This window comes from Sceloporus occidentalis, unplaced genomic scaffold, assembly GCF_023333645.1.
Source record: "Sceloporus occidentalis isolate IW3139 unplaced genomic scaffold, rSceOcc1.0.p SCAF_64, whole genome shotgun sequence".
Classification (NCBI taxonomy): Eukaryota; Metazoa; Chordata; class Lepidosauria; order Squamata; family Phrynosomatidae; genus Sceloporus; species Sceloporus occidentalis.
Window position 1 is genome coordinate 4,596,805 of NW_028317044.1, and position 23,958 is coordinate 4,620,762.

At 44.6% G+C, this 23,958-nt stretch overlaps 1 protein-coding gene across 11 annotated transcripts in view; it reads left to right on the top strand.

The window, feature by feature from the left end:
- Positions 1–18,388, top strand: part of AUTS2 (activator of transcription and developmental regulator AUTS2) — a 608,784-nt gene extending 590,396 nt beyond the window's left edge. For 10 of the 11 annotated variants that reach the window (XM_089493361.1, XM_089493353.1, XM_089493355.1 and 7 more), the window contains 3 exons: positions 2,375–2,458; positions 13,635–13,857; positions 15,082–18,388. In XM_089493361.1, coding sequence (XP_089349487.1) covers positions 2,375–2,458; positions 13,635–13,857; positions 15,082–16,300 — 1,526 coding nt within the window. In that variant the 3' untranslated portion in view covers positions 16,301–18,388. The remainder of the gene's footprint in view (positions 1–2,374; positions 2,459–13,634; positions 13,858–15,081) is intronic. The other variant, XM_089493360.1, reaches the window with a different exon arrangement.
- The last annotated feature ends 5,570 nt before the right edge of the window (positions 18,389–23,958 follow it).

Here is a 23,958-nt window from a genome sequence, read left to right on the forward strand (position 1 = left end):
CCCATGCATCATTTAAATAGCATGCCTCCAAAGAGACCCCAAGCAGCTTTATTTTGGCAGTCTGGAACAGGCCTAAGTTTTCAACTGCAGAAGGCAAATGTCAATATTTGTTTCACCTTTTACATGCCATACTGGTCATGAATCTACGAAGTGCCGCTCTTGATATCATGGCAAATACGATAGTTAGTATAAACATGGTTTCACATAGACAGCAAACCAGTCCCTCTTATTTAGACTTAGAGCGTTCAGTTCATCTCAGGATCACTGAGGATTGTTAAAACGGTAAACAGGATCTTAAAAAGTGTAAATTAATTTGTCGTAGGGGTTAATCTTCTTTGAACTTGTTCAAATCTAAGAGAACAGTGTAACCTGTTTTTGATCATCCCCCCTCCCAACTAATCGTAGCTTAATTCATTTAACCCAGAAGGACATTATCGCAAAGGATGACCAGACGTCCTCCTTTTCCAGGACATGTCCTACATTTCAGCCTTCTGTCCTGGAGGAATTTCAAAATGCCCTTGATTTTGAGCATGACCAAGAAGCCCATTGAGTAACACCATTCTTGGTGTGTTTCCCTTTGAGAAATTTGTCTACTTGGTAGCCTGTCCTCCAAGCAAATAGAAGGATAGGATGGATCCTTCTAAAAGTCCTTTTATCCTAGGAGTAGCAACAGACAAGACTTAAATGTAGATTGAGTCTCAGGTTTGTTGCTAGCAAAGTCCAGTTTCAAGCATTGGTCTTGCTCAGAGTTCTGTATTGCAAGCCAACGAGGCAAATTAACAAAGATAAGCTCATCAGAAAAATATGGCTGAGTGCATAATAAAATCTATACAGTGGACCCTTCCCTTACGCAGGGGATTCGTTCCGGACCCAGAAAAAAGCATGTATGCTCATGCCCCATTGAAAATAATGGTGCGTGAATACATGGTGTACTGCAGCATGCGCATTGTGAGCCCGCACACCATTGTTTTTCCCCCATGCGGCTTTTGCGTAGGCTGGAAGCCGCATATGGTATGTCTGCGTATGGCATGGGCGCACTGTGATATGGTTATTAAGTAAGTTGTCTGGTCTTGAAAGACATTAACAACACAGTTATAAGCATGTTTACTCCAAGATAATGTCCATTGTGCTCAGTAGGCTTTAGTCTGTCAGGCAGATATTGGGCCTATGTTTCCTCCCCGAGGGGATAGTGCCATAAATGGGGGGCTTCCTGAAGATTTCCGTGGACTTCATTTGGTCCCAAACCATTTGAGTTGCAAAGGAAAGCGTATATGCTTTGAACAGTGTTCAAAAAAGAGGCAGCAAATAAGATGCCATTTCTTATTATGTGAGGGATTTTCTAATTGCTGTTTAGGGGGATATCTCAGTATTTCTTCCTGGGGGTTCTTCTGCTTAACCAGATACGCATATTGGAACAGATTTGGTTAATATCACAATTAGGGTTGCCAGACTGAAAATTGGAGAAGGCTCCAATTTCGGCAGATGCCCTCTTCCTCTGTGCAACCATTAAAGGTGCCAGAGCCCTCTCCGGTTTTTACTCTGGCAAACCTAGACCTGTTCCAGACTGCCAAAATAAAGCTGCTTCAGGTCTCTTTGGAGGTATGCTGTTTAACTGATGCATGGGTCCTAAGACTCTGGAGGTCGCGCCAAAGCCACACTCCATTCCTAAGCACCGGAGTGCAGCTTTGGTGCAGCTTCCGGATTCTTCGGATGCATGCATCATTTGAACAGCATACCTCCAAAGAGACCTCAAGCAGCTTTATTTTGGTAGTCTGTAACAGGCCCTAGTCACAAGCAATAGTTCTTCAGGATTTGTGCTGAGATAATGCATCCTTAAAATGTTTTTTTTGAAACCTATTACAGGTTGAATTTGTAACAGCGAGAAGAATAGATAGGGTTTTCCCTTCCTTTGCAGAAATCAAATGAGATACTGCTTTCTTTATTTTGGTGTTCGGGACGTGCACCGGCTTTCCAAAATCTAGATTTTCTGTGGAAGAAAGTAGTGTAGATTGTGAATGGTGTAAAAATGATGGAACAATTATGGAGTGCAGCCAGGGAGCATCGCCGCACCCATTCTTACATTTGAGGTCATGACACAGAATATTGTTTTGAAACTTTAGAAACAGTTCCTAGAACAATCTCTCCACCGAGAGATCGTCTACCTTGAGTGATCTTGCAAAGAATCTGGGCTTGGGAAGGTTAATTGAAAGGCAGGCTGTCATTCCCAGAGTCCCCAGCCAGCCAGCATGGCCATTGGATGCTGAATCCTTATGTCCAGATAAAATGTGTCTTCGCAACACACTCACATACAGCAATAATGGTCCTCCGTTATAGGTAACGCCCTTCCCATTAGCATCTTTCCGTTTGGTTTCAGAGACTTTTAATCGGCCCACAACATTCACCAGTCTTGCCGCTGTGAGCAGCAATGCCTTCGGGGGACTCGGGAACCCTGCTGTTAGTGAGTAGTTTTTCCTCCAGCTCTGGCTGCGTTGGACTTTGGTTCAGGTTATCATCCAGAGTATGAATGTTTAGCAAATTTACACATACACAAAAACAAGTGATCGGGGTACATTTGGCCTCTCCAAACCCTCCTTTGTGGCCTAGTTCTCACAAAGGTCCTGAACCTGTATCAAGGCTGTACTACTTAAGTCTGTAGGTGCAAAGCCTGCTCCTCTGTACAGAAGAGAGGTTTTATGGCCCATTAAAAAAACACATCATGGACACACTAGTCTTCTTATTCAATAGGACTGATGGTTGTTTTATTTGTATGAAACAGTAATCGGTCATACCAAGCCCATATTTGTTGACTGATATTGGTAAGACCCATTTAGCATGCAGAGGGATATGTGGGTGAAGCTAAACACTGGCTGACATCTGTATCTTTTAGAACAGTGGTTCCCAACCTGTGGGTCGGGACCCCTTTGAGGGTCGAACAACCCTTTCACTGGGGTTGCCTGAGACCATCAGAAAACACATATTTGCACAGAGCAATGAAAATAATTGTATGGTTGGGGGTCACCACAACATGAGGAACTGTATTAAAGGGTCGCGGCATTAGAAAGCTTGGGAACCATTGATTTAGAACAAGAGTGGGGGATCTGTGGCTGTGCATATCTTGTTGGGCTCCTGTTTGGTTGCCATTACACATCATCCCCAGCCAGAATGTAGTCCAACAGCATCTGGATGGCTATACATTTTTCACCCAACTCATCAGAGGTTGATAGCCATGGTGCCCCCCGATATGTGTGGAAACCGCTCTGCCATGGGGTTTTCCTCCATCAGCTTTCTCCAATCTAATGACTTCTAATAGTGTTGGGCTGCAGTGTTTTGATTGGGGAGCTGTAGTTCCCACCCAGATAAAGGGCACCAAGTTGTGGAAGATACCAGGCAGAGAACGGTGTTCTTGTGTGTCTTCAAGTTATTTCTTACTTATGGCAACCCTAAAGTGACCCTATTGACAGGATTTGTTCAGAGGTGATTGGCCGCCATTGCCTTCCTTTGAGGCTGAGAGAATGCCCAAGGTTTGTTTCCATGGCCAAGTAAGGATTCAAACCCTGGTCTCCAGAGTTGCAGTCCAGTGCTCACCACACTACTACACCATAAATGATACAGGGAAGAAAAATCTATGGCACGTTACAGACCGCCCTAAAGTGGGCGGTCTGCCGCCACCGTCATTGGCTGCGCCAAGAAGCCCCAGCGGCCAGACTGCTTGGCACCCGGAAGTGGCGCCACGAGGCACACACTCGTGGTGTCACTTCTGCCGTGCCACATCCGGACGCTGTGCGTCCGAGACGTAAAGATGGCGGCCCCCGTATGGACGAACGCCGCCATTTACTACGCGCTCCGTGCGTACTAGGGACAGGGCCGGTTAGGAAGGTAAGACCCTTCCTAACCCTAGCACGCCCCTTTCTAACCCTAGTACGCGGAGAGCACATACTTTGTGCGTATTTGTAACGCACCAAAGATTCTTCATTGTGGTCTCTTCGCATAGGTTTGCCTGCACAGAGACATTGTTCAGAATGTCCTAGAGCTGGAAAGCCTTTAACTATTCCCTCTTTACAGTGTACATGCCTCCATCCAACAATCCTTTCCTCTTTGTCAGAGGAACATCGCTTGATCTTTCATCTGCTGAGTGCTTTCTTCCTCCCTTTTCATCTTTTCCCTGTAAATTCAGTCCCTGATTCTCCATCTGTTACTTCTCTTTTCTCCTAGCAGAGAAGGGGTTTCTTTTTATCTCAGGGCTTCTGCCCCACCTCATCCCATTGTTATGGTCTCTACATCTCTTTTCAAATCTTGTGGATGGAAAGTGACTTTATCTGACAGCCGCTCCAAGTGCCTATAGGAAGGCCATAATGTATGACAGTGCTCTGTTTCTGGGGATTTACTGCTCAAACCCTCTATCTAGTCACAGACCACACAGCTCCAAATAACACCTCCTCTGCCACTACCATTATGGCCAAATCCACTTCGAAACAGTTCACCCAGAAGCCTAAACCAAAGTAAATATCTTATGTTCCATCTTCCTGATAGGTTGTATGGGGCATGGATGAAGTATCAGATCATCACGCATTGCCATCCAGTTCTGTTTTGCCTTCTAAGCATTCCATCGGCCTCAACAGAATCAATGGCCCCAAACACTAAAGCTGCTTCGGGTCACTTTGGAGGTATGCTGTTTAAATGATGGATGCATACTAAGAGTCCGGGAGCCACGTCAAAGCCTCAATCCAGTCCTAAGGACTCGAGCGCAGCTTTGACGCAGCTTCCAGACTCTTAGTATGTATGTGTCATTTAAACAGCATGCCTCCAAAGTGACCCGAAGCAGCTTTATTTTGGCCTGTCTGTATGGGACCAATATGTTTCAGTTCAAGTAGCTGCCACCTCTTCAGTACCAGAAAGTATTGCCCCTCTCTCGGTTGTTACAGTCTCGGTACTCTCACTCCAATGGTAAATGAACTATTGCGTCTCTCAATCTGAAGAAGGAGTCAAGATCTCGGTAAGTACAAAGTGAATACAAAAGAAAACTATTCTGTAACTGAAAAAACAGATACCTTTCACAAGAACTTTCTTGACTCCATGCATCAGACATTCTTCTTCCCACTAGACAGAGCCTTTACTCTCAAATAACAAGTGCTATGTGTTCTGCTGCAACTGTGCTCTAGGCTCCTGGATCTCCTGCCAACCATAATCTCTCCTGGTTAAGTTTTGGCTCTGTAGGCAGGGTTCCTGAGACACTTCAGTTCTACATTCAATAATCAGGACCTTTATCATGTCAGCATATCCTTCGAGTGATGGATACATCGGGCCAACCTTCTGTCAGGAATGCCATTCCAACTTCCTGATCTATCCTGTACCCTTGACACAGATGCATCCCCAACTGGCTGGGAAACCCATTGCAGACAAAGGACAGTACAATGTAATTGGGCATTTAGAGTCTTCCCCAGAGGTGATGCTAAACATCAAGGCATTGAATTATTGACTATTTCCAAAGCTTTAAGAGGTATCCACCTTATTGCAATTCATGTGCAAATGGCCACTTCCCAGTTAAGTCTTCTGTCTCAACACAGATATGGCGAATGCCCAAAATAGAGCTGATCGCCACCCATGCCAATTTGAAGCGCCCCTTATATTGCTCCAGGGTGAGCATGGACAGGAACTTTCTCAGCGATGTCTTCATTTGGAAGTGGATGAAAAGTTTCTGCTACTACCTGTTCCTTCCCTTCCCTCTTCTTCAAAAGGTTCTTCAGGAAGTGGTTGTGAAGCTCCAGGGGACAGATCCATTGTGAACTTGGCGGCACCATATTGATCCTGCAAGCTGTTGAGAAGTTGGTACCTCCACCTCCTTGTTCTTCAAGATCTTCTTCTACATTGTCACATTTCCAGGGCAGAGTGTTTCATGTAGATACCAAAACTCCACCTGATAGCTTGTAAGGTCAGGCGCTCCAGTCCGTGCAACTAGCTCCAGTCCTTCAAGCTTCCAGAAACCCCACAATTACTAAATCTTGCCAGTACAAGTGGTGATGCTTTTGCATTTTTGCAGAAGGTAGATCTACTCCAACGGTACCAGCGGATTTATCTCCAATCCTTCATTTTCTCTTTCATATTTAGGAACAGCGTCGTTCCTTACCCTCCTTGAAGGCCAATCTCTTTGCAATTGTTGCTGACCAACCAGTTAACTCCCTGTTGGCAAAACTATTCACCAATCCTACCGTGAAAAGATTCCTTATGGACTTAAGAAATTAAGTGTATATGTACCCACCTTGTCCAGCAACTTCATGGTCATTGTCCCAGGTTCTCTCTGAGATGGCAACTACGGCATTTGAGCCTCTGGCTTCCACAGATGAATATAATCTGACTATGAAGGTAGACTTCCATTACCTCTGCCCTACTTGCTAATAAGATTGCTTTGCTTCCAAAGGGATATAGTGGCATCACTTACCTTCTTAAAGCAGTCTTCCAATTTCATGCTAATCTTGCTTGTATTTTGCTCTGCACCTGTCATTACTTCATGAGAAATTTCTTCATACCTTGAATGTTTGATAACCTTTCATCTCTCATATCAGTTACACTGCTTCTTTTCATCTTTTCACTAGATTGATAGATCCTTTTCACTAGATTGTTTTTTGTGGTGGTGGTTGTCCTAAAAATAAATCACCATATATCTTTACTCAGGCCTGTTACAGACTGCCAAAATAAAGCTGCTTGGGGTCTCTATGGAGGTATGCTGTTTAAATGATGCATGCGTCCTAAGAATCTGGAAGCTGCACCAAAGCTGCCCTCCAGTGCTTAGGAATGGAGGGTGGCTTTGGTGTGACCTCCGGACTCTTGGGATCCATGCATCATTTAAATAGCATACTTCCAAAGAGACCCGAAGCAGCTTTATTTTGGCAGTCTGTAACAGGCCAAAGGCTCTCTAAGTGGGTGGTTACTCACTATCTATCAGATCTGTTCCAGCAGCATCTGCAGCTTTGGTCAGCAGCACCTGCATCCATACCAGAACTTTGCAAAGCAGCTAGATGCTCTCACCCTTCATGTTCTTACTGAAACGGGTGGAATTTCCCACCCGTCCCTTTTGACGGTTGAGGGTTCTTTGTTGGCTATCAACTGATCAGTATTTGTTCGGCGGTCCTTCTCATCACCTTCTGGCCCCCAGATTCCCAACTCATGAACCATGGTAAAATCCAAACAGGCAGCGTTAGTTAGCATCACCGCTCTGCTTAAGCACGCCTTAACAGGATATTATTATATTATGGGGAAATGAGCAGGCTCTCAGTTGTTCTTTTAGACTGTTTTATTATAGACAGTCATAGGTATACAAATATTCATTAAAATACATTGCAGGTAAGATATCATCTATTCTCAGCCTGCAGAGAAGGAGCCATCCAGTAATGGGTTCATTCCAGTCACCATCCAGGCAAGGCCATGTTAAGAAGCATTTCTCATTGGATTCCTGGACTTTTAGGTCTTTCAGACCCAACTGATCTAATCAGTCCCGATTTTCCTTTCATCCCCAAGGAGGTCTGGACAGGAACTCTTCCCAGGGGAGCCAGCCTAACAAACAAACAAACAAACAAGCTTTATTTATATACCACTTCATACCGCCTAAGCGGTTTACAACTGTAAGCTAATTTGCTCCCAACAATCTGGGTACTCATTTTAGCCACTTTGGAAGCCTGAGTCAAGCTTGAGCCCTTTTGCTGGTCTTGAACTCGCAACCTTGTGGTTTTGAGTGAGTGGCTGACAGTACAGGCATTGAACCACTGCGACACCAGGGCTACCAAAAGTAGACCAAGCTTGCGTGACTGTACTCCTCCCAGGATAGGAGGGAGGCTGTCATGCTTCATACATGCACGACACTTTCCACATCAGATCAGTGGGTATTGAGGACAATAAACAAAGGTTACATAATAGGACTGAATCAAAAGCCAAGGCAAGTCACCAGTTTCCAAAAATCTATTGAAGAAGCTTGCAATGTGTCAAGCCATAACTTATCTATGGCTAGAGGACATTGAACCGTTCTCTCCAAACAAAAGATTGAAGGGGGTGTGCTCTGTCCTCTCCATGATGGCCAAGAAAGGGGGTAGAGTTTACCTGAATCTGGACCTCAGATTTATCAATGAGTTTAAAAAGTAGAGGTGCTTCTGAATGGAAAGCCAAGAACACGTTTTTCCAGAGGAATACCTCCTTTCCATAAATTTCAGAAGCTTATTTTCATATCTTATTCATTCTTCATCTTGCATGTACCTTCGTTTTTGTTGCCTCGGTGCTCACTATCAATTCAAATCCTGCATTTTGGGTTAGCCTTAGTCCCCCAGGTATTAACCAAGGTGATGATTGCCAAAATGGCCCACCTGAGACAGTAGGACATCCATACCTGGATGATGTCCTTTTGAAATCTCACTCCCAGGAGCCTGACAAGTTCTAGCGACCACCGTGTCAGTCTTCAGGTTCACAACTTTTGTGGTCAGCAAACAAGAAAGTCATCTATCCCCCACCCAGAGGCAAGTCCACTTAGGAGCCCTAATAGACACCAATAGACACCACATTGCCCCCCTCCTCCAGAGAGAAAGGCAAAACTCAGGAGGGCCTCCTGTTTGTGAAAAAGAAGTCTGTAGACCTAATGTCATTGACGCATCTAATGGGCCTGTTGATTTCCTGAACTCACTGCTCTACTTAGGCAAGGTTTCAGTCTCATCCTCTGCAGTGGTTCCTCCAGCCTTGAGACATACATAGCAAACTGTCAACACATCAGGGTTTGTATAACCACGGTGGTCCAAGCGTCCCTCCTGTTGTGGACCAATGCTCACAACCTTTCTCTAGGAGTGTCCATCCAAGACCCTCCAAGAGGAGTTCTCACTATAGGTGCCAGCTTCCTGGGCTGGAAGGTCCATATCTGGGGCCACTCATTTCCAGGGGCCTGGACTCAAAGAGATAAGACACACGGCATCAGTTGGCTAGAACTTTGTGCCCATCAGGTTCGCCTTCGTTGGTGGCACAGTTGAAGAGCCCAGTGGAAGAGCCCTGGCAGTGCAGCGGTTAAATGCCTGTACTGCAGCCACTCACTCACAAACCATAAGGTTGCGAGTTCAATACCAGCCATGGGCTCGACTCAGGCTTGCATCCTTCCAAGGCCAGCTTGTTGGAAGCAATTGGTTTACACTTTGTAAACCACATAGGGAGTGCTTAAGTGCACTGATAGGCGGTATAGAAATGTACTTGCTGTTGCCATATTGCTATTGCCCTCCGAGGATCACATGAACCCATAATGAAACAGCAAATCCTTACCTGATCAGACAGGGAGGGTCTCTCTCTCTCAAATACAACAAAGGCCTGTTACGGACCGCCCAAAAGGGGCGGTCTTGGGCCGCTGCTGGTTGCAGCGCAGAGGAGCCGCAGCAGCCAAACCGCGCGACTCCTCCGCGCTGCAAAAAAGGAGTGCAGAAATCGCACTCCTTCCGGCAACCCAGAAGAGCTGCCGCAAGTGCCAAAGCATGCACTCACGACGGCTCTTCCGGGTTTAGACGGCCGGACGCTATGTGTCCGTTACGTCAAGATAGCAGCGCCTGTCTGCATAGGGTGCCGCCATCTTGCCTACGGAATACGCGCGAGGGGCAAGGCACGTCCGGAAGCGCCGCCCCTCGCGCGTATTCCTGGTGCAACGATGGCGCCGCTTAGGCCCGTCTGTAAGGCGCCTAAGTTAATCAATTCTTCTCCTAGGCAGAGGAGAACAACCCCTCTCTCTTTCTCTCGCAGCACAACATATTCAGGGCTCTATGAATAAAGAAGCAGAACTGGCACACTCTAAATCCTGGGGAATGGCACCTAGACATGACTGGCACATGTCAAAAACCAGAAGATCACCACCTTAATGAATTAAATATATTAGATTGAAAAAAGATCATGGGGGGGGGAGCTTTATTTTCTCATTCTGGCTGCATCCGCACTGCAGAAATAATCCATCTTGACACAACTTTAACTGCCATGGCTTAATGCTATGGAATTCTGGGAACTGTAGTTGTACGAGACATTTTGCTGCCTCTGGCAGAGAGCGCTGGTGCCACAATAAACTACAGTTCCCTGAATTCCATAGCATTGAACCATGGCAGTTAAAGTGGTGTCAAACTGAATTATTTCTTAGGTGTGAATGCAGCCTCTGTGTTTAATTGTACAAAATTGTACATAATTGTACATTGGCGAAACATTTTCCAAACAACTTCTTTGCATGCCTACAGAAGAATCAGTGAAAAAATACAGAAATGCATGTATGTGAATCTACACATAAAAATGAATTATCTGGATTATCTCTTTAAGGGTAAAAGGGCTTAATTATTCCGGAGCAAACATGGGCAGCAAATTCCAAGTGTACCCAAAATCTGTTGTGTTAGTAAAATGTTAATGATAATTCACATAGCAGTAATGCAAAAAACATTCCTTTGCAGGCAAATTCTCCTGTTTCGGCTTCACATTTCACAAGAAGAAAATGGATCACTTAGTTAGAAAGATTGTTAAAGCGACAATCGACATTGCAATAAGAAGGGAAATACAATGGCTCCTTGGCATCTGCTGGGGTTTGGTTCCAGGACCCCAGCCTTGGATACCAAATCGCTGGATGCTCAAGTCCCATTATATAAGGTGGCATAGTAAAATGTTACACACACACACCCCTGCATAAAATAGCAAAAACAAGGTTTGCTTTTGGAATTTATGTTTTTAGGGGGGGATATTTTCATGCCGTGGATGGTAGAAAACATGGATGCAAAATCTGTTGCTAAGGAGGGATGACTGTGTCCCAAATCTATAAATGAATGACTTCATCTCTTTTTAAATTACATTCAGAGTGTAAGTTAATTATGCCTTGTTATTTGGAAAAAGAAATGAATGAAAAGTGACCAGTTCTTTGTAACTAGGATCCAAAACACACTGCAGAAATAACCCAGTTTCAGACTGCTTTAACTGCCCTGGCTTGATGCTAGGGAATTCTGGGAACGGTAGTTTTGTGAGATTGCTCAGGTGCAACAATAAAATTTCTCAGGGTTCCCTAGCATTCCCTAGTACTGAGCCAAGGCAGTCAAAGCAGTCTCAAACTGGATTGTTTCTGCAGGTGTTTTTGGATCTAAGGCCTGTTCCAGACTGCCAAAATAAAGCTGCTTCAGGTCTCTTTGGAGGTATGCTGCTTAAATGATGCATGCGTCCTAAGAATCCGGAAGCTGCACCAAAGCTGCACTCCAGTGCTTAGGAATGGAGTGTGGCTTTGGCGCAACCTCCGGACTCTTAGGACCCAGGCATCATTTAAATAGCATACCTCCAAAGAGACCCAAAGCAGCTTTATTTTGGCAGTCTGGAACAGGCCTATATATTTTTTTTAAATTAAAGTTGAAAAGAAGTAATTGTGTCCAAGGGCTGTGGAATATTATGTCTGACTGTTACAGATTCCCAGTCAGCGGAGAAGGAGCCAACCAAGGAAGGTTTACTTCCATTCGCCACCTAAGCGAGGCAGTGGATCATGTGTTGTTTAGGAAATGTTTCCTCTTGGATCCCTAACTCCTCCTTAGTTCTGTTTTCTCTATCTCATCCAGAAAAGGTAGCATTTGGATCTTCCATTCCCTGTCACTTAAATTCTTTAACTTCGCTGTTTATTGCCTCTACCTTCGCATCTCTGCGGAGCTTAAAAGAAAAAGAAAAGAAACCCTTTTCCTTCTCCCCTTTCTCTCATCATGCTTATTGTTTTCTTTTGCACCAGGCTTCTCTCGGTGCATTAACCCAGAAGACAAAGGCTAAGGGCATTACAGAGCCCATCAGTTAAGCCCATTAGGCTGGTGAGAGATCTGCAAGCACTCTTAAGAGACTCCCACAGGAGCTGTAAGGATGCAGGCTCACACTCAGTTCCTGCTACAGCAGCTGACTCCTCTGGAGACTCCTCTGTTGCCAAGAAGTTTGCATTGCAAAGCAGGAGAGAATATTAATTTGGAAGAAACCCGAGTTCAGCTCTGCCTCCAACCTCACAGAGGCTGAGGCACCCAACACCATTCCCCATGCAACGGCCCATGAATACCTTGCTGAGGGCAAGATGGAGCTTGAAAAAGAGGCACCAGGTGCCTCTCCTCAATTCATAGAGTCCCCTGCTGCTTTCATGCAGACGGCTGATAGAGACATGGAGGAGAGTGGGCAGTCTAATCGGACAACCCTTACAGGTGAGCCAACTCAAAGACCACAATCGTTGCACACACACTCATGGCAGTGGCCATTTTGAAGCCCTCGCTGACACAGACCGATCATGCCTTTGCAGCATGCCATCGGTCACACACAATGCACTTGGCAATCACTTCCACATCTTACGGCATGTGAACGTTGTTGTGTGCCTTCGAGTCATTTCCAACTGATGGCGAACCTATCATGGGTTTTCTTGGCAAATGTCTTCAGAGGGGGTTTGCCACTGCCATCCTCTTGAGAAAACGTGTCCAAGGTCACCCAGTGAGTTTCCATGCCCAAGCCAAGATTCGAACCCTGGTCTCCCAGTGTCCTAGTCCGGTGCTCAAACCATTACGCCATGCTGGCTCTCGGCAATCAGGTCTTGACAATGCCTTTATTCTTGCTGGGCAATTTTTAACCATGATTCATGGCTGAAGCAATTCATGGCTGAACAGGGTTAGGGCTGCCTTCCCTCCAATATACAGTGCGCCTGCGTTATACGCGGCTTTGAGCATGCGGGGCGCAAGGGGCAGCACATCCCATTTGCATGAATGGGGCGTGCTCCCATGACATGCATCCCGCGTGCTGCTGCCGTGCCGCCACGGGCACGAGCCCCATTCATTTGAATGGGGCTTGAGCATCTGCGTTTTTTCTCTTACACGGGGGGCAGCGGAACGGATCCCCCGCGTAAAAGAAGGGCGGACTGTATCTCACAGACTGTTTCTGCACCTCCAGTTCCCCCATGAACACAGGCAGGGCTTCAACCAAAGCCAATTCAGTGCCATCTTTTCCTTTCTTGGATGGCTCTTTCTGTGCTGGCTGAGAATGGCACATTGGAAAATAACTGTGAAGATCCATTCTAGCCAAGGAGAAGGAGCCATTCAGTCGTGCCCATAGGTGGCAAGTTTAACTTGCCTTTTTTTCGGGGTTCTTCTCTGCCTTCCTTCCTTTTCCTTGGCTTAGGAACAAACTTAAGGAAGAGCTAGGGATCTAAAAGGAATGCTTCCAAAACAACATGCGATCCCTTGCCATGCCTGGTCAGCGACTGGAATTTCTTGGCTATCCCCATCTCCTTGGCCAGAATGGACCTTTAGACTACGTTCCCAATGTGCCACTTTCTGGTTTTTGAGTGTGTTTGTTTAAACTTGCTTTTATGCACTTCTATGAAAGAAAACTGGCAATAAATACAAGATTTCTTTTGTAGTCACATATTTACTTTATGTATTCCCCCTCTCCGGAAATATAGCACAATTCAACTAAATAAGTTCAGAATGTTAAGTGCTGTTCATAATGTTAAGTGATAATGTTTATTAATCTCCCTTCCTGTTCCAGCTACCCATAGCATGCATTCATTTTAAGCTCTGAGTGTTGTAATCTTTTAAAAGATTTTAAAAGTAAGTACCATCAACTGAGCATATCACTTTCTCCCACCCACTTCGCCATTTCAGCACCCAACGCCATGTTCAGCCACAAGGAATGTCCCAGCATACAGAGCTTTAACAACCCTCATGAGCCCTGGAATCGTCTGCACCGAACTCCTCCTTCCTTCCCGACTCCTCCGCCCTGGCTGAAGCCAGGTGAGCTGGAACGCAGTACCTCTGCTGCAGCTCATGAGCGTGATAGAGATCTAGATAAAGGAGACTCTTCTCTTAATAAAGATGACAAAGAAAGGTATGAAAGAACAGTTTCTAGACGTCATTGACTGGGATGGGGAAGGCAGCCCTGTGGAAGAAGAGAAACGTTTCACGAGTCCTCTCAAAAACAAAATCTATGTCATCTAACACCAAAGCTACTCCGTTTCTGTAATCGGGAAAGTATTTTTCGATGCTATCCGCCCGACCCATCATCCCCTGAGGATACACTCACATAGTTCTGCAGCCTTCAAGGTCTTAATTTTTATACTAGATTAAGGATGTTCTTCTATAGCAGGGGGCATCACTAGGAGAATTTAGGGGGGGCGGACTGTACCGAGTGACATGCTAAGTTGGGAGTGACATCCCATTGGGAGTGCTCCCCAAACAACTGCCTTTCAGCAGAAATGGTGTTCAACTGTGTCCCTTTAAAGTGGTGAAGAGATAGTCTTGAGTAGGGCGATGCTCAGCTAGAGCTGAAAGGAGAAGCCCCAAGTTCTATAAAACTTAAATATTAATTTTTAAAACAAATTATTCTTTTTAATTTTTCTTTTTTAAAAAAACAAAACCACATCTTACTGATTTTTCACATTTAGGCTGTGTATGATACTATAATTTTAAAATATATTTTTAATTTTGCTAGCAGTTTACATCACGATTATCACCATTACATTCAGTGATATATGGGAATTACAGTTCATGAATTAGGATTAAAAACATTACTAAGGTTTCTGTTTGTTGCGGTATCGGAGGAGGTCAGTGACACCATCGTGAGTTACGTCACTGAGTGACACCAACCCTAGTGATGCCACAGCCTATAGCTGTTTACCTAAGATTAAGCTTTTTGTGATTGACTTCCCAATAAAGGTGCATAAATTAGCTGCATAGCATAACCATAGACATATTGATTTGCATGCTTGTCTTCAAAGCATTTATGTAATATGAAGGATGGAGGATTGTTATACAGGGTTTTTTCTAGAATCAAAAGGTTTTTCGGGAGTTGGAGGGAGGAGCTGTGATAGTTTACAAAGAGTTGCAACCTTTTAGAATGTGTGGGGAACCGGGAGCATGCAAGGTGTGATAGAGCTCATCTATTTTGACCACGTTGGTGAGAGTTGGACTCTACCAACATCTGGATGGTTCCAGGTCCCCATCTTCATGCATGACAGCAATTGAGCATAGAGTTGGAAAGTTTTAACTATGCCACATAGTCTCATAGTCTCCTGCTGTGCTTAAATCATTTTATGCTTTTTGCTATGTCTAGGGAAAGCATGGAGAAAAGACACTCCAGACATCCTTCACCTGCACCTATCCATTCTGTGAATTCTCTTGGACATAGTCGCAGCTCAGCTGAGCAGATCAGGAGTCACCTGAACCCCGAGGTTCGAGAAAAAGAGAAAAACAAAGAGCGGGAAAGGGATCACTCTGAATCCCGTAAGGATACCAGCATTGATGAGCACAAAGTAAAGGACAACTATATATCAGACAAAGACAGTCTGACTCATGAGAGCAGGCCATTGGAGGAGTCTAAACAAGCATCGAGGGTATCTTCACCCTATACCAGGCCACCTGTTGTGGAGAACACCAGGCCTAACAGCACCTCTAGCCGGGATGCTGAGAAAAAGACTGAACCTGCATATGAGAACCTAAAGAAATCCAGTGAAATCAAAGTAAAAGAGGAAAGGAAGGAAGATCATGATATTCCACCTGAGCCATCACAGCCTCATCGGCCGCCAGAGCAGCCACCACCAGTGCCCCCGTCCAACGTTCACCCAGCCCCCTTGGTGTCAATGCCTATGACTGTCGGTGTCACTGGAATCCATCCCATGAACAGTATCAGTGGCCTAGACAGGACTCGCCTGATGACACCTTTTATGGGGATCAGCCCAGTTCCAGGTGGTGAGCGTTTTCCTTACCCTTCCTTCCACTGGGATCCAATGAGGGATGCTTACAGAGACTTGGACATCCACCGGAGAGACCCTTTAGGAAGAGAGTTCCTCCTGAGGAGTGACCCATTGCACCGTCTCTCTGCCCCCAGGCTGTACGAGGCAGAGAGGACTTTCAGGGACAGAGAGCCCCATGACTACAATCACCATCACCACGCCCTTTCAGTTGACCCTCGCCGTGAACATGAGCGGGGGGCTCACTTGGATGAAAGGGAGCGGTTACACATGCTCAGAGAGGACTATGAACATGTACGACTTCACTCGGTTCACCAAGCAGCCCTGGATGGCCACTTGCCTCACCCGGGCTTAATAGCCCCAGGACTCCCAAGTATGCACTATCCCAGGGTCAGTCCCACATCAGGACTTCCAAATGGGATTCTCAATAAGACTCCCCCCACCGCAGCGCTGAGTGCCCCTCCCCCTTTAATTTCCACTTTGGGACCTCGGCCCGGCTCCCCCCGAAGGACTACCCCTTTGTCCACAGAAATGAGGGACCGGCCACCCTCCCACACATTGAAGGACATAGAGGCACGATAAGACGGGGAGAAGAGACCGTTATTCCCTGGAAGTATATCTAATCTTCTTACTCAATAAGTGTAGACTTTGGTTATGACCCAACTGTACAAAATGTATACATCCACATGTGCAAAGATAGGTGTGTGGTTTGTTTGGGTTTGTTTTTTTTTAACCTGTTGAGTTGTATATTATATGTTGAAAACTGTTTCTAAATGTTCAGGAAAAAAAACGTTTGCATACTTTCTTTACGTTTCCTTTCTATCCGTTTGAATATGCGCAGGAACAAGGAAGATTTGAAGTCAGTACTTTGGTTACGAAGAAGCAAAAATTCTCTCTCCTTCCCTCTCAAAGCCAAGATGTAGAAAACTAGATCTGGTTTTGTTTCCCCCCCCCCCCCCCTCTGTAAGCATTTTTTAACCTGGGTTAATGGGTCATATATGCAAACTGGGTAAGATGAAAGCTTTACTTTGTAAATATGTAAATAGAAGAAGTTAAGTAACATAATGCATTAATACTTCTTAAACTGTGCTCTTTGCAGACTTTAATTATGTGGAGTTGGCTGCAACACTGAGTTGGCTGCAGCGCATCTTTTGTTAAGACAGCTAAACCCCTTCAACTATGCAATGAATTTTATGGCTTTTCACAAAAGCCTCTTTAACTCAAAGGAGCCTTGTCATACACTCAACCACTCACTTAAAGTCATACTTTCCCTGAACCAACTTGCACCTCCCTCTTACCTTTTTTGATAAAGAAATAAGCCATCCTAACATAGGACTTCATTAGAAAACAAAACCTTGGTGTCCGGTGCTACTTGTTATTTTCCACCAGTGCTTTTATGTTGCACAACTGTTGTACAGTAATTCAATCATATGCATCCTTTAGTAGCCTTACTGGCTCACATTTTACGAATTATGAGCTCAGTCCAAGGCAATGGCTTGCCCAAACCTTACGTAAGCAAGACTTGGTTTTGCATCACCAAGAGCCCAAACCAGTTTTCTATACACTGTACTAGATTGGCCCTCTCCAATTCTCCCATATCTTGGCAAAGCAAGGACAGTAACAGTGATGGATGCCTTGTGTAAGGATGCTGTAGCATACCTCAGTTATGCACACAGTTCTTAACTCAGGTCATTCCATGATCAACTCCCTCAAGCACCTTCAGTGCATCTTTAGATCTCTGGTCCAACTAAAGAGCCATCAAAATCCCAGGACAGGATGCAATTCAACCCATGAGATCATCTTTATGGACACTTGGCTTAAAGAGTGCGTTGAACAGTTGCCAAGTGGGCATAACCTAATGGCCGGTTGCTCGTTGCATCTTACTGTTCCATGCCTCTGTTTTTCAAAGGTGGTGAGTCACTAGGGAATGAAAACAGTTGCTCTTGAAGCATCTAAATATGAACTTTAAAGGGTATTGCAGTACTGGGGAGAAGGTAAGAACTTCACACCGATCGTGCAACATTTAGGGAGTCGCCTTATCGACTTCACTCTGCAGAGTATGAAGACGATACAACCCTGAAACTATCCACAGAGCAGGACAGTTTTACAATGCACAAAAAAGAACAGTCTGCAAACGTTAATAATATTTATAATAATGGAACTAGCGTGTTGTCATTTGCTTCCTCTTGTGGTAGAGTTGCTTTCCGTTTCTGGAAGTTCTTGGGCTTGTTCTGTAGAGTACCAGTTTGTAATCAGGCGTCATAGTAATATTAATACTTGTCGTTTCTAAATGCCACGTGTTATGGACACATTACCTCTGGGTTGATGTGCAGTAGCCGCTCTCCTTGGAAATCTCTGAGGATTTTGAATATCATTTTATGTTTCAGAGGAGGGGGGAATGCCATTCATGGCTCTTATTATGGGTTCTGTGCTAATTTCCTCTTTTCCCATTTCCCCGTTCTACTAAACCGTCTAACCTGGGACTAAGCCTAGTAAGTGTACATAGGAGTGCGCTGGGGGCTATTGAGAAACGAAGGACATGTTTGCATAGTGCATTAATATTGCTGCCATTGGGCCTCCTGATTTGTTGGACTACAACTGGCCTGTTACAGACTGCCAAAATAAAGCTGCTTGGGGTCTCTTTGGAGGTATGCTGTTTAAATGATGCATGGGTCCTAAGAATCCAGAAGCTGCACCAAAGCTGCCCTCCAGTGCTTAGGAATGGAGTGTGGCTTTGGCGCGACCTCCGGACTCTTAGGACCCATGCGTCATTTAAATAGCATACCTCCAAAGAGACCCGAAGCAGCTTTATTTTGGCAGTCTGGAACAGGCCATAGTCTCCTGCCTCATCCCAATGGACTATGAGGATCGGGGAGTTGGAGTCAAAACATATCTGAGGGCTGCCAAGTTACGGAAGTTAAATTATAGGATCCTTTTTTGGAAAGAATTTTTTCACATATCTGTTTTAAAACATCTATGACTGTCCTAACTACAAACAAAAAACGAATCACAGGAACGATATAAGTTTTATAAGAACATGAAAATTGTTTGGGCCTTTTCAAAACTTCTGTTTGCATACATGGTTTGTTTTCAGGCTGTATTCTGTTTTAAAACCATTTGGAGAGAATATGACTTTATCGGAAAGCATACACTACCTTGCAAACTACCGGGCTGTAAAAAAATAAGTGTATGGAATAAAATAAATTAGTTCCATTGGTCTTCTAGTGTATTATAGTGATATCTCAAGTCGTTTTCCTGTTTTGACAGAATAAAAAAAAAAGGAATAAAGTCTCATTACAGACAGCTGTTTCTAATGATCAAAAATCTATTTTAGTAGTCGGCTAAAAAGTTTTAGTTGTGAACTTCAGATTTTGTGAACTCCAGATGTTGTGCAGTGGATTTTTTTAAAAGAAAAAGACAAAAACAAACAAAAGGGAGAGAAAGAGAGAGAGAGAGAGAGAGAGAGAGAAAGAAAGAGAGAATCCTGGGGGGAATATGTACACTGGCACTGTAGTGATAGCTTTCAATATTGTAAAGAAATTGTTATATACAAATCTTTTTGCTGTTACTCCTGTATGTAATAAAGTCCTTTCTAGATCCTATGTGAGAAGGGGGGAAAGAAACAACCCTGAAGCGACAAGCAATTCACAGCATGTTTCCTCATGAGCGAAGACTTGTGTAATGTAAATCTGTGCCATGTTATTAAAAAATGTGAACCAAACCGGTAGGTGCTTCTTTGTTTGGAGGGACCACATGCCCTCCGCATCAGTCGGAGGTGGCTTGAGCCCACAGAGAGTGGATTTCGCGCTTGTGACACATTGTACAATGTTATATATAAATTATATATATAATATATACAACGTTATATATATTTAATTTATATATTTTTAAATTAAATCTATTTACTCAGTTCCTGCATTTCATCGCAAGCTCTGGGGTTGCTGAGAAAAGGACATTTGAGTTTGGGTAAGTTCTTATTTCATACGTTTGAGTTGCCCTTCTTTTTCAGGATAGGTCCCTATGGCCAGAAGCACGGACATAGCCAAGGGAGGGGGTTTCTTGCGGTCTGGACCCCTCCCCTAACGTTAGATAAAATGAATGGTGTGTGCTGCCGCACCACCACACCCAAGCCCCATTATAGTGGTGGCACTTAGTCTGAACCCCCCCTTCCCAAAATCGTGGCTACTTCCCTGCCAGAAGTAACACTTTCCTTGATAAGCCGATGTTCTGATTCATGCCTTTATGAAGATACCCTTGTCAAATGTGCCTTCAAGCATTTCCACACTTTGCTCTTTGCAGCACTTTGCTATGAATGCCCATGGCTTGGAGTCGTGGGATTTGTAGTTCAGCAAGGCACTCACAAAGTTTCCGCATGCTCCCCTGAACTGTAAGCAGAGAGCTATTAAGCACGCAAACTAATCCCAGGATGCCATCGGCTGGAGTCATGTCCGTTAAGTTTAGATCAAAGTACTATAACTGTTTAATGTAAGTACACTCTTAGAATATGCTATCTATTTGAAGCAGTTTGATACCACATTTAACTACTATAGATTATAGAAGCATAGATTTTATCCAATAAAATAAAATCCAATAAGGTACTTAGAACTTGCTGTTAGCAAGCTGTGTGTGGATTTCTAAATCAATGACTGTTATGCTGGTGTAAAACTATAGATACCCTCTCAATGGGAGATGTTATATTTTAAGGGTCCCACAAACTGTACAAACAGTGTGCTTGTACAAAAAGCATTAATGGATCCTCAGCAGACCCTAAAGGACCCTTGCCTGATGGACACTTTTAATTTTAACACTGCCATCTCCAGACCATCTTACCCTCCCAACCCACGATGGAACAGTGGCTAGGTTAAACCATGCCCCTATGCAGCCATTCCCAGTCTGTTGCCTAAGACTTGGAGATGACTATTCTGACTCTGCTGCATATATCCAAGTCAGGAGTGCCCCCAACTTTGTTCACCAAGTTTGTCAGGACTACAGCTCCCATCAGCAGTGCTGTCTGAGGACCAAGGTTGAAACCACCATTTTAGGTTTCATTCCAGTGGTTCAACCCTGGTGATCCACTCTAAAGTGAAAGCTCATTACAGCAAGTGACATAAAAGCAAGCTACCGTATGATGGTTTCTTTGTACAATGGCCAAACATAAATGTGGTACAGTCACATCATCTGCCTTCCACATGTGCCTTGACTGTCACCTCAAAGTCAACAGCTCCCTCTCCTCTCGCTGCCCACCTGCCTTACCCTTGGTGCCAAAACACGGAGCACCAGTCGCCAGTCATCTTGAGTTTGCTGTTTATGACAAACTAGTCTGTTTTTGTGTTTTGCATTTTTGGTAGTGATCATGCAAAAGTGTTTCAGTGTCTGTGTTTGATTTTTAATGTTTGCCTAATATGTTTAATACTGTGTTGCATTCTTACGACACGTTTTAAACTAAGTAAAGAGGAAGTTTTAGTTGATTAGGTGAGTACTCTGTTTATTATTCCATTATCTTAGGGGATGGGGGGCACAGAGCTGCCCTGTATCCTATGTCTTTTATCATTACATTATCAGAAATCAGAAAAAGTCTGTTGTCCTATAAAACAAAATAGATTAGGCTACAGAGACAATGCAAGCAGAAGGCTAAAACTTTAACAAAAGGAGGCCAATTACTTATATTGACTATACACTCCAACCTATGGCAGGTTATAGACCGCCCATTTGGGGCGGTCTGGACCCGCCCCTTTCCCCGGAGTATCGGGGCCTCAGTGGCCAGAACGGCAGCTGCTGAGGCCCCGATCCGCCGCTTTTCAGGCTGCGGGGAAGCAGCAAAACGCTGCTTCCCCGCAGCCTGAAAAGGGGTGTCCCTGGGGCTTCAAGCCCCAAGGACACCCCGCGGCTGTGGGGAGAAGAGAAAGGGGCCGCTTTTAGTCCGCTGGGCGCAGCCGTCTGAAGGCTGCGCCCAGCGGACTAAACCAGGAAGGAGTTCCGAAACGGCCGTGACGTCCTCATGGCGGTGGCCATATGGAAGGGCCGCCGCCGTTTAGTGCGTGACAAGCACGCACTAGGGTTAGGGCGGTGCGGAAGCACCGCCCTTTTGTAACCCTAGTGCGTGCTCGTCACGCACTAAAGTGCCGGTCTGTAACCGGCCATTAATACAATAAAATAATACAAAGAACATCTGTTAAATAGTAAAACACAATTGTAACCAACCTGGTCATCTCACCTACTTAATCTAATCTAACCTAACCTAACCTACTTAGTAAATGGCGAAATACATGTACGTTAAACAGCGTTGGTTTTTTTAAGTAATAAAACAGCAGAAATCAAAGAGTGAAAATAATTATGAAGGGCGACCGGAAGTGCCAAAATATTTCTCGCCTGGGGTGGCCAAATACCTAGAGCCGGCCCTGGGAGCTGGAGTGCTCTCCAAAAATTTGCAGTTGCCATATTTACTGAAACATGAAGCTGGTTATTACTGCCAATCATATATTAATAGCTTAGCAGTATTCCCCTATTAAAGGGGAATACACATGAAATTCACTGAAAACTGGACTGATTATGTGACGAATGTTGCTGTCCTTGAGCAAGCAGGGATCACTAGCATTGAGGCCATGCTATTGAGGACGCAGCTGCGCTGGGCAGGACACGTTTCTAGGATGAAGGACCATCGCCTCCCAAAAATAGTATTCTACGGTGAACTTGCCACGGGTCAAGAGCGTAAGAGGGGCGCCCCAAAGAAGAGATACAAGGACTCCCTGAAACAACATCTCAGGCTTGGCCAGATAGATCACCAACAATAGTCCTCCCTGGCCTCACATTGGGAGGCATGGAGACACACTATCCACGATGCTGAAGCCTTTTTCAAAAGCTCATGGCGAACGAGTCTCGAAGAGAAACGACAACGCAGAAAGAACCACAACCCAGAAACATCACCCAAGGAGACTTTCCGCTGTGCTTTCTGCAACCGGACCTGTTTGTCCCGGATTGGCATTTTTAGTCACCAACGCGCTTGTACAAAGCGCGGGATCATGAGTCCTTCCTGAATCTTCATTCGCGAAGCAAAGCCAGAGAGGGTTTATTTTTTACTACCTTAAAGAGGAAATATCTAGAGATGGCTGCCCACCAGAAACAGCTGATTGGAAGAGGATAAGTGAAACGTTCATGGATGTTTTCCAGAAATAAGCAGATGGAACAACTGGATAGCGTTCCTCCTCCACTTGTAGGATTCCTGTCTGGAATCTATGGTCTCCTCCAAGTTCCTATGCCCCAAAACCCTGAGGACCAGCTAGGAATAGACATCCTTGTCCAAGGACCAGAAATCCTAATCCTGGTTCTTGAATTCTTTGGTGGTCCTCAGATGCACCACATCAAGACTATAGGAGTAATGGAGAGATTTGGTACCACTGACACAACTCTCAGTTCGCTGCAGATGATTTCTTGGGAGCATGCGAAAGACCATCGGAGAAGCAAAACGTCACTGTAATAACCAAACCAAACAATTTCTTTAATAGTTTGTTGTGGGTTTTTGCGGGCTCTGTGGCCATGTTCGAGAACAGTTTCTTCCTGACGTTTCGCCAGCATCTGTGGCTTCATCTTCAGAGAATGCTGGCATGGAAAAAGAGTGTAATTTCTTTAATGTTCTGCGAGTTTTCTTCACCCTCCGTTGTATTTCTCCTCGATTCTGTTTGTACTCAGAACATTTATAATAAGATTTATAGCATATGTCTGTTTTTCCAAGTGGAAAGGAATACCTTTACGTTACCAAAGGAGTCCTTCGTGGTGTGATTCTACTTGGGATTATATGATGATCTGAAGATTATTTTTGTCTCCTGCTTTGCCAATACAAATGTGTCTACAATCACGTCGAGAGTTTCTTTTTTTATTTTGGATGCAGATGTGTTGGCAATGTCAAGAAATAGACCAAAGAGAACTGAAATCTTCAGAAAATGCCACGGGTCGCTATTCTGTACAACATTTTGTACAATCTTTTTAAGAAAAGGAATATGGATCACATATGAGTCCTATTTTCCAAAAGCAGCAACAACAGAACAACAAGGTCCATGATCTAGTTTTCTAATACTTTGGAATTGTTTCTAAATAATGCGTGCAATTGTTCCTTCGTTTGTATTCAGCCATGCTGGGAGGGGTAAACTACACACAGTTCCCTCTGTGGAAGAAAGGAATGTGGTTGTGTAGCTTAACTCAGTCCATTGTTGTCCCCATGTACTATCTTCACATGTGGATGAACA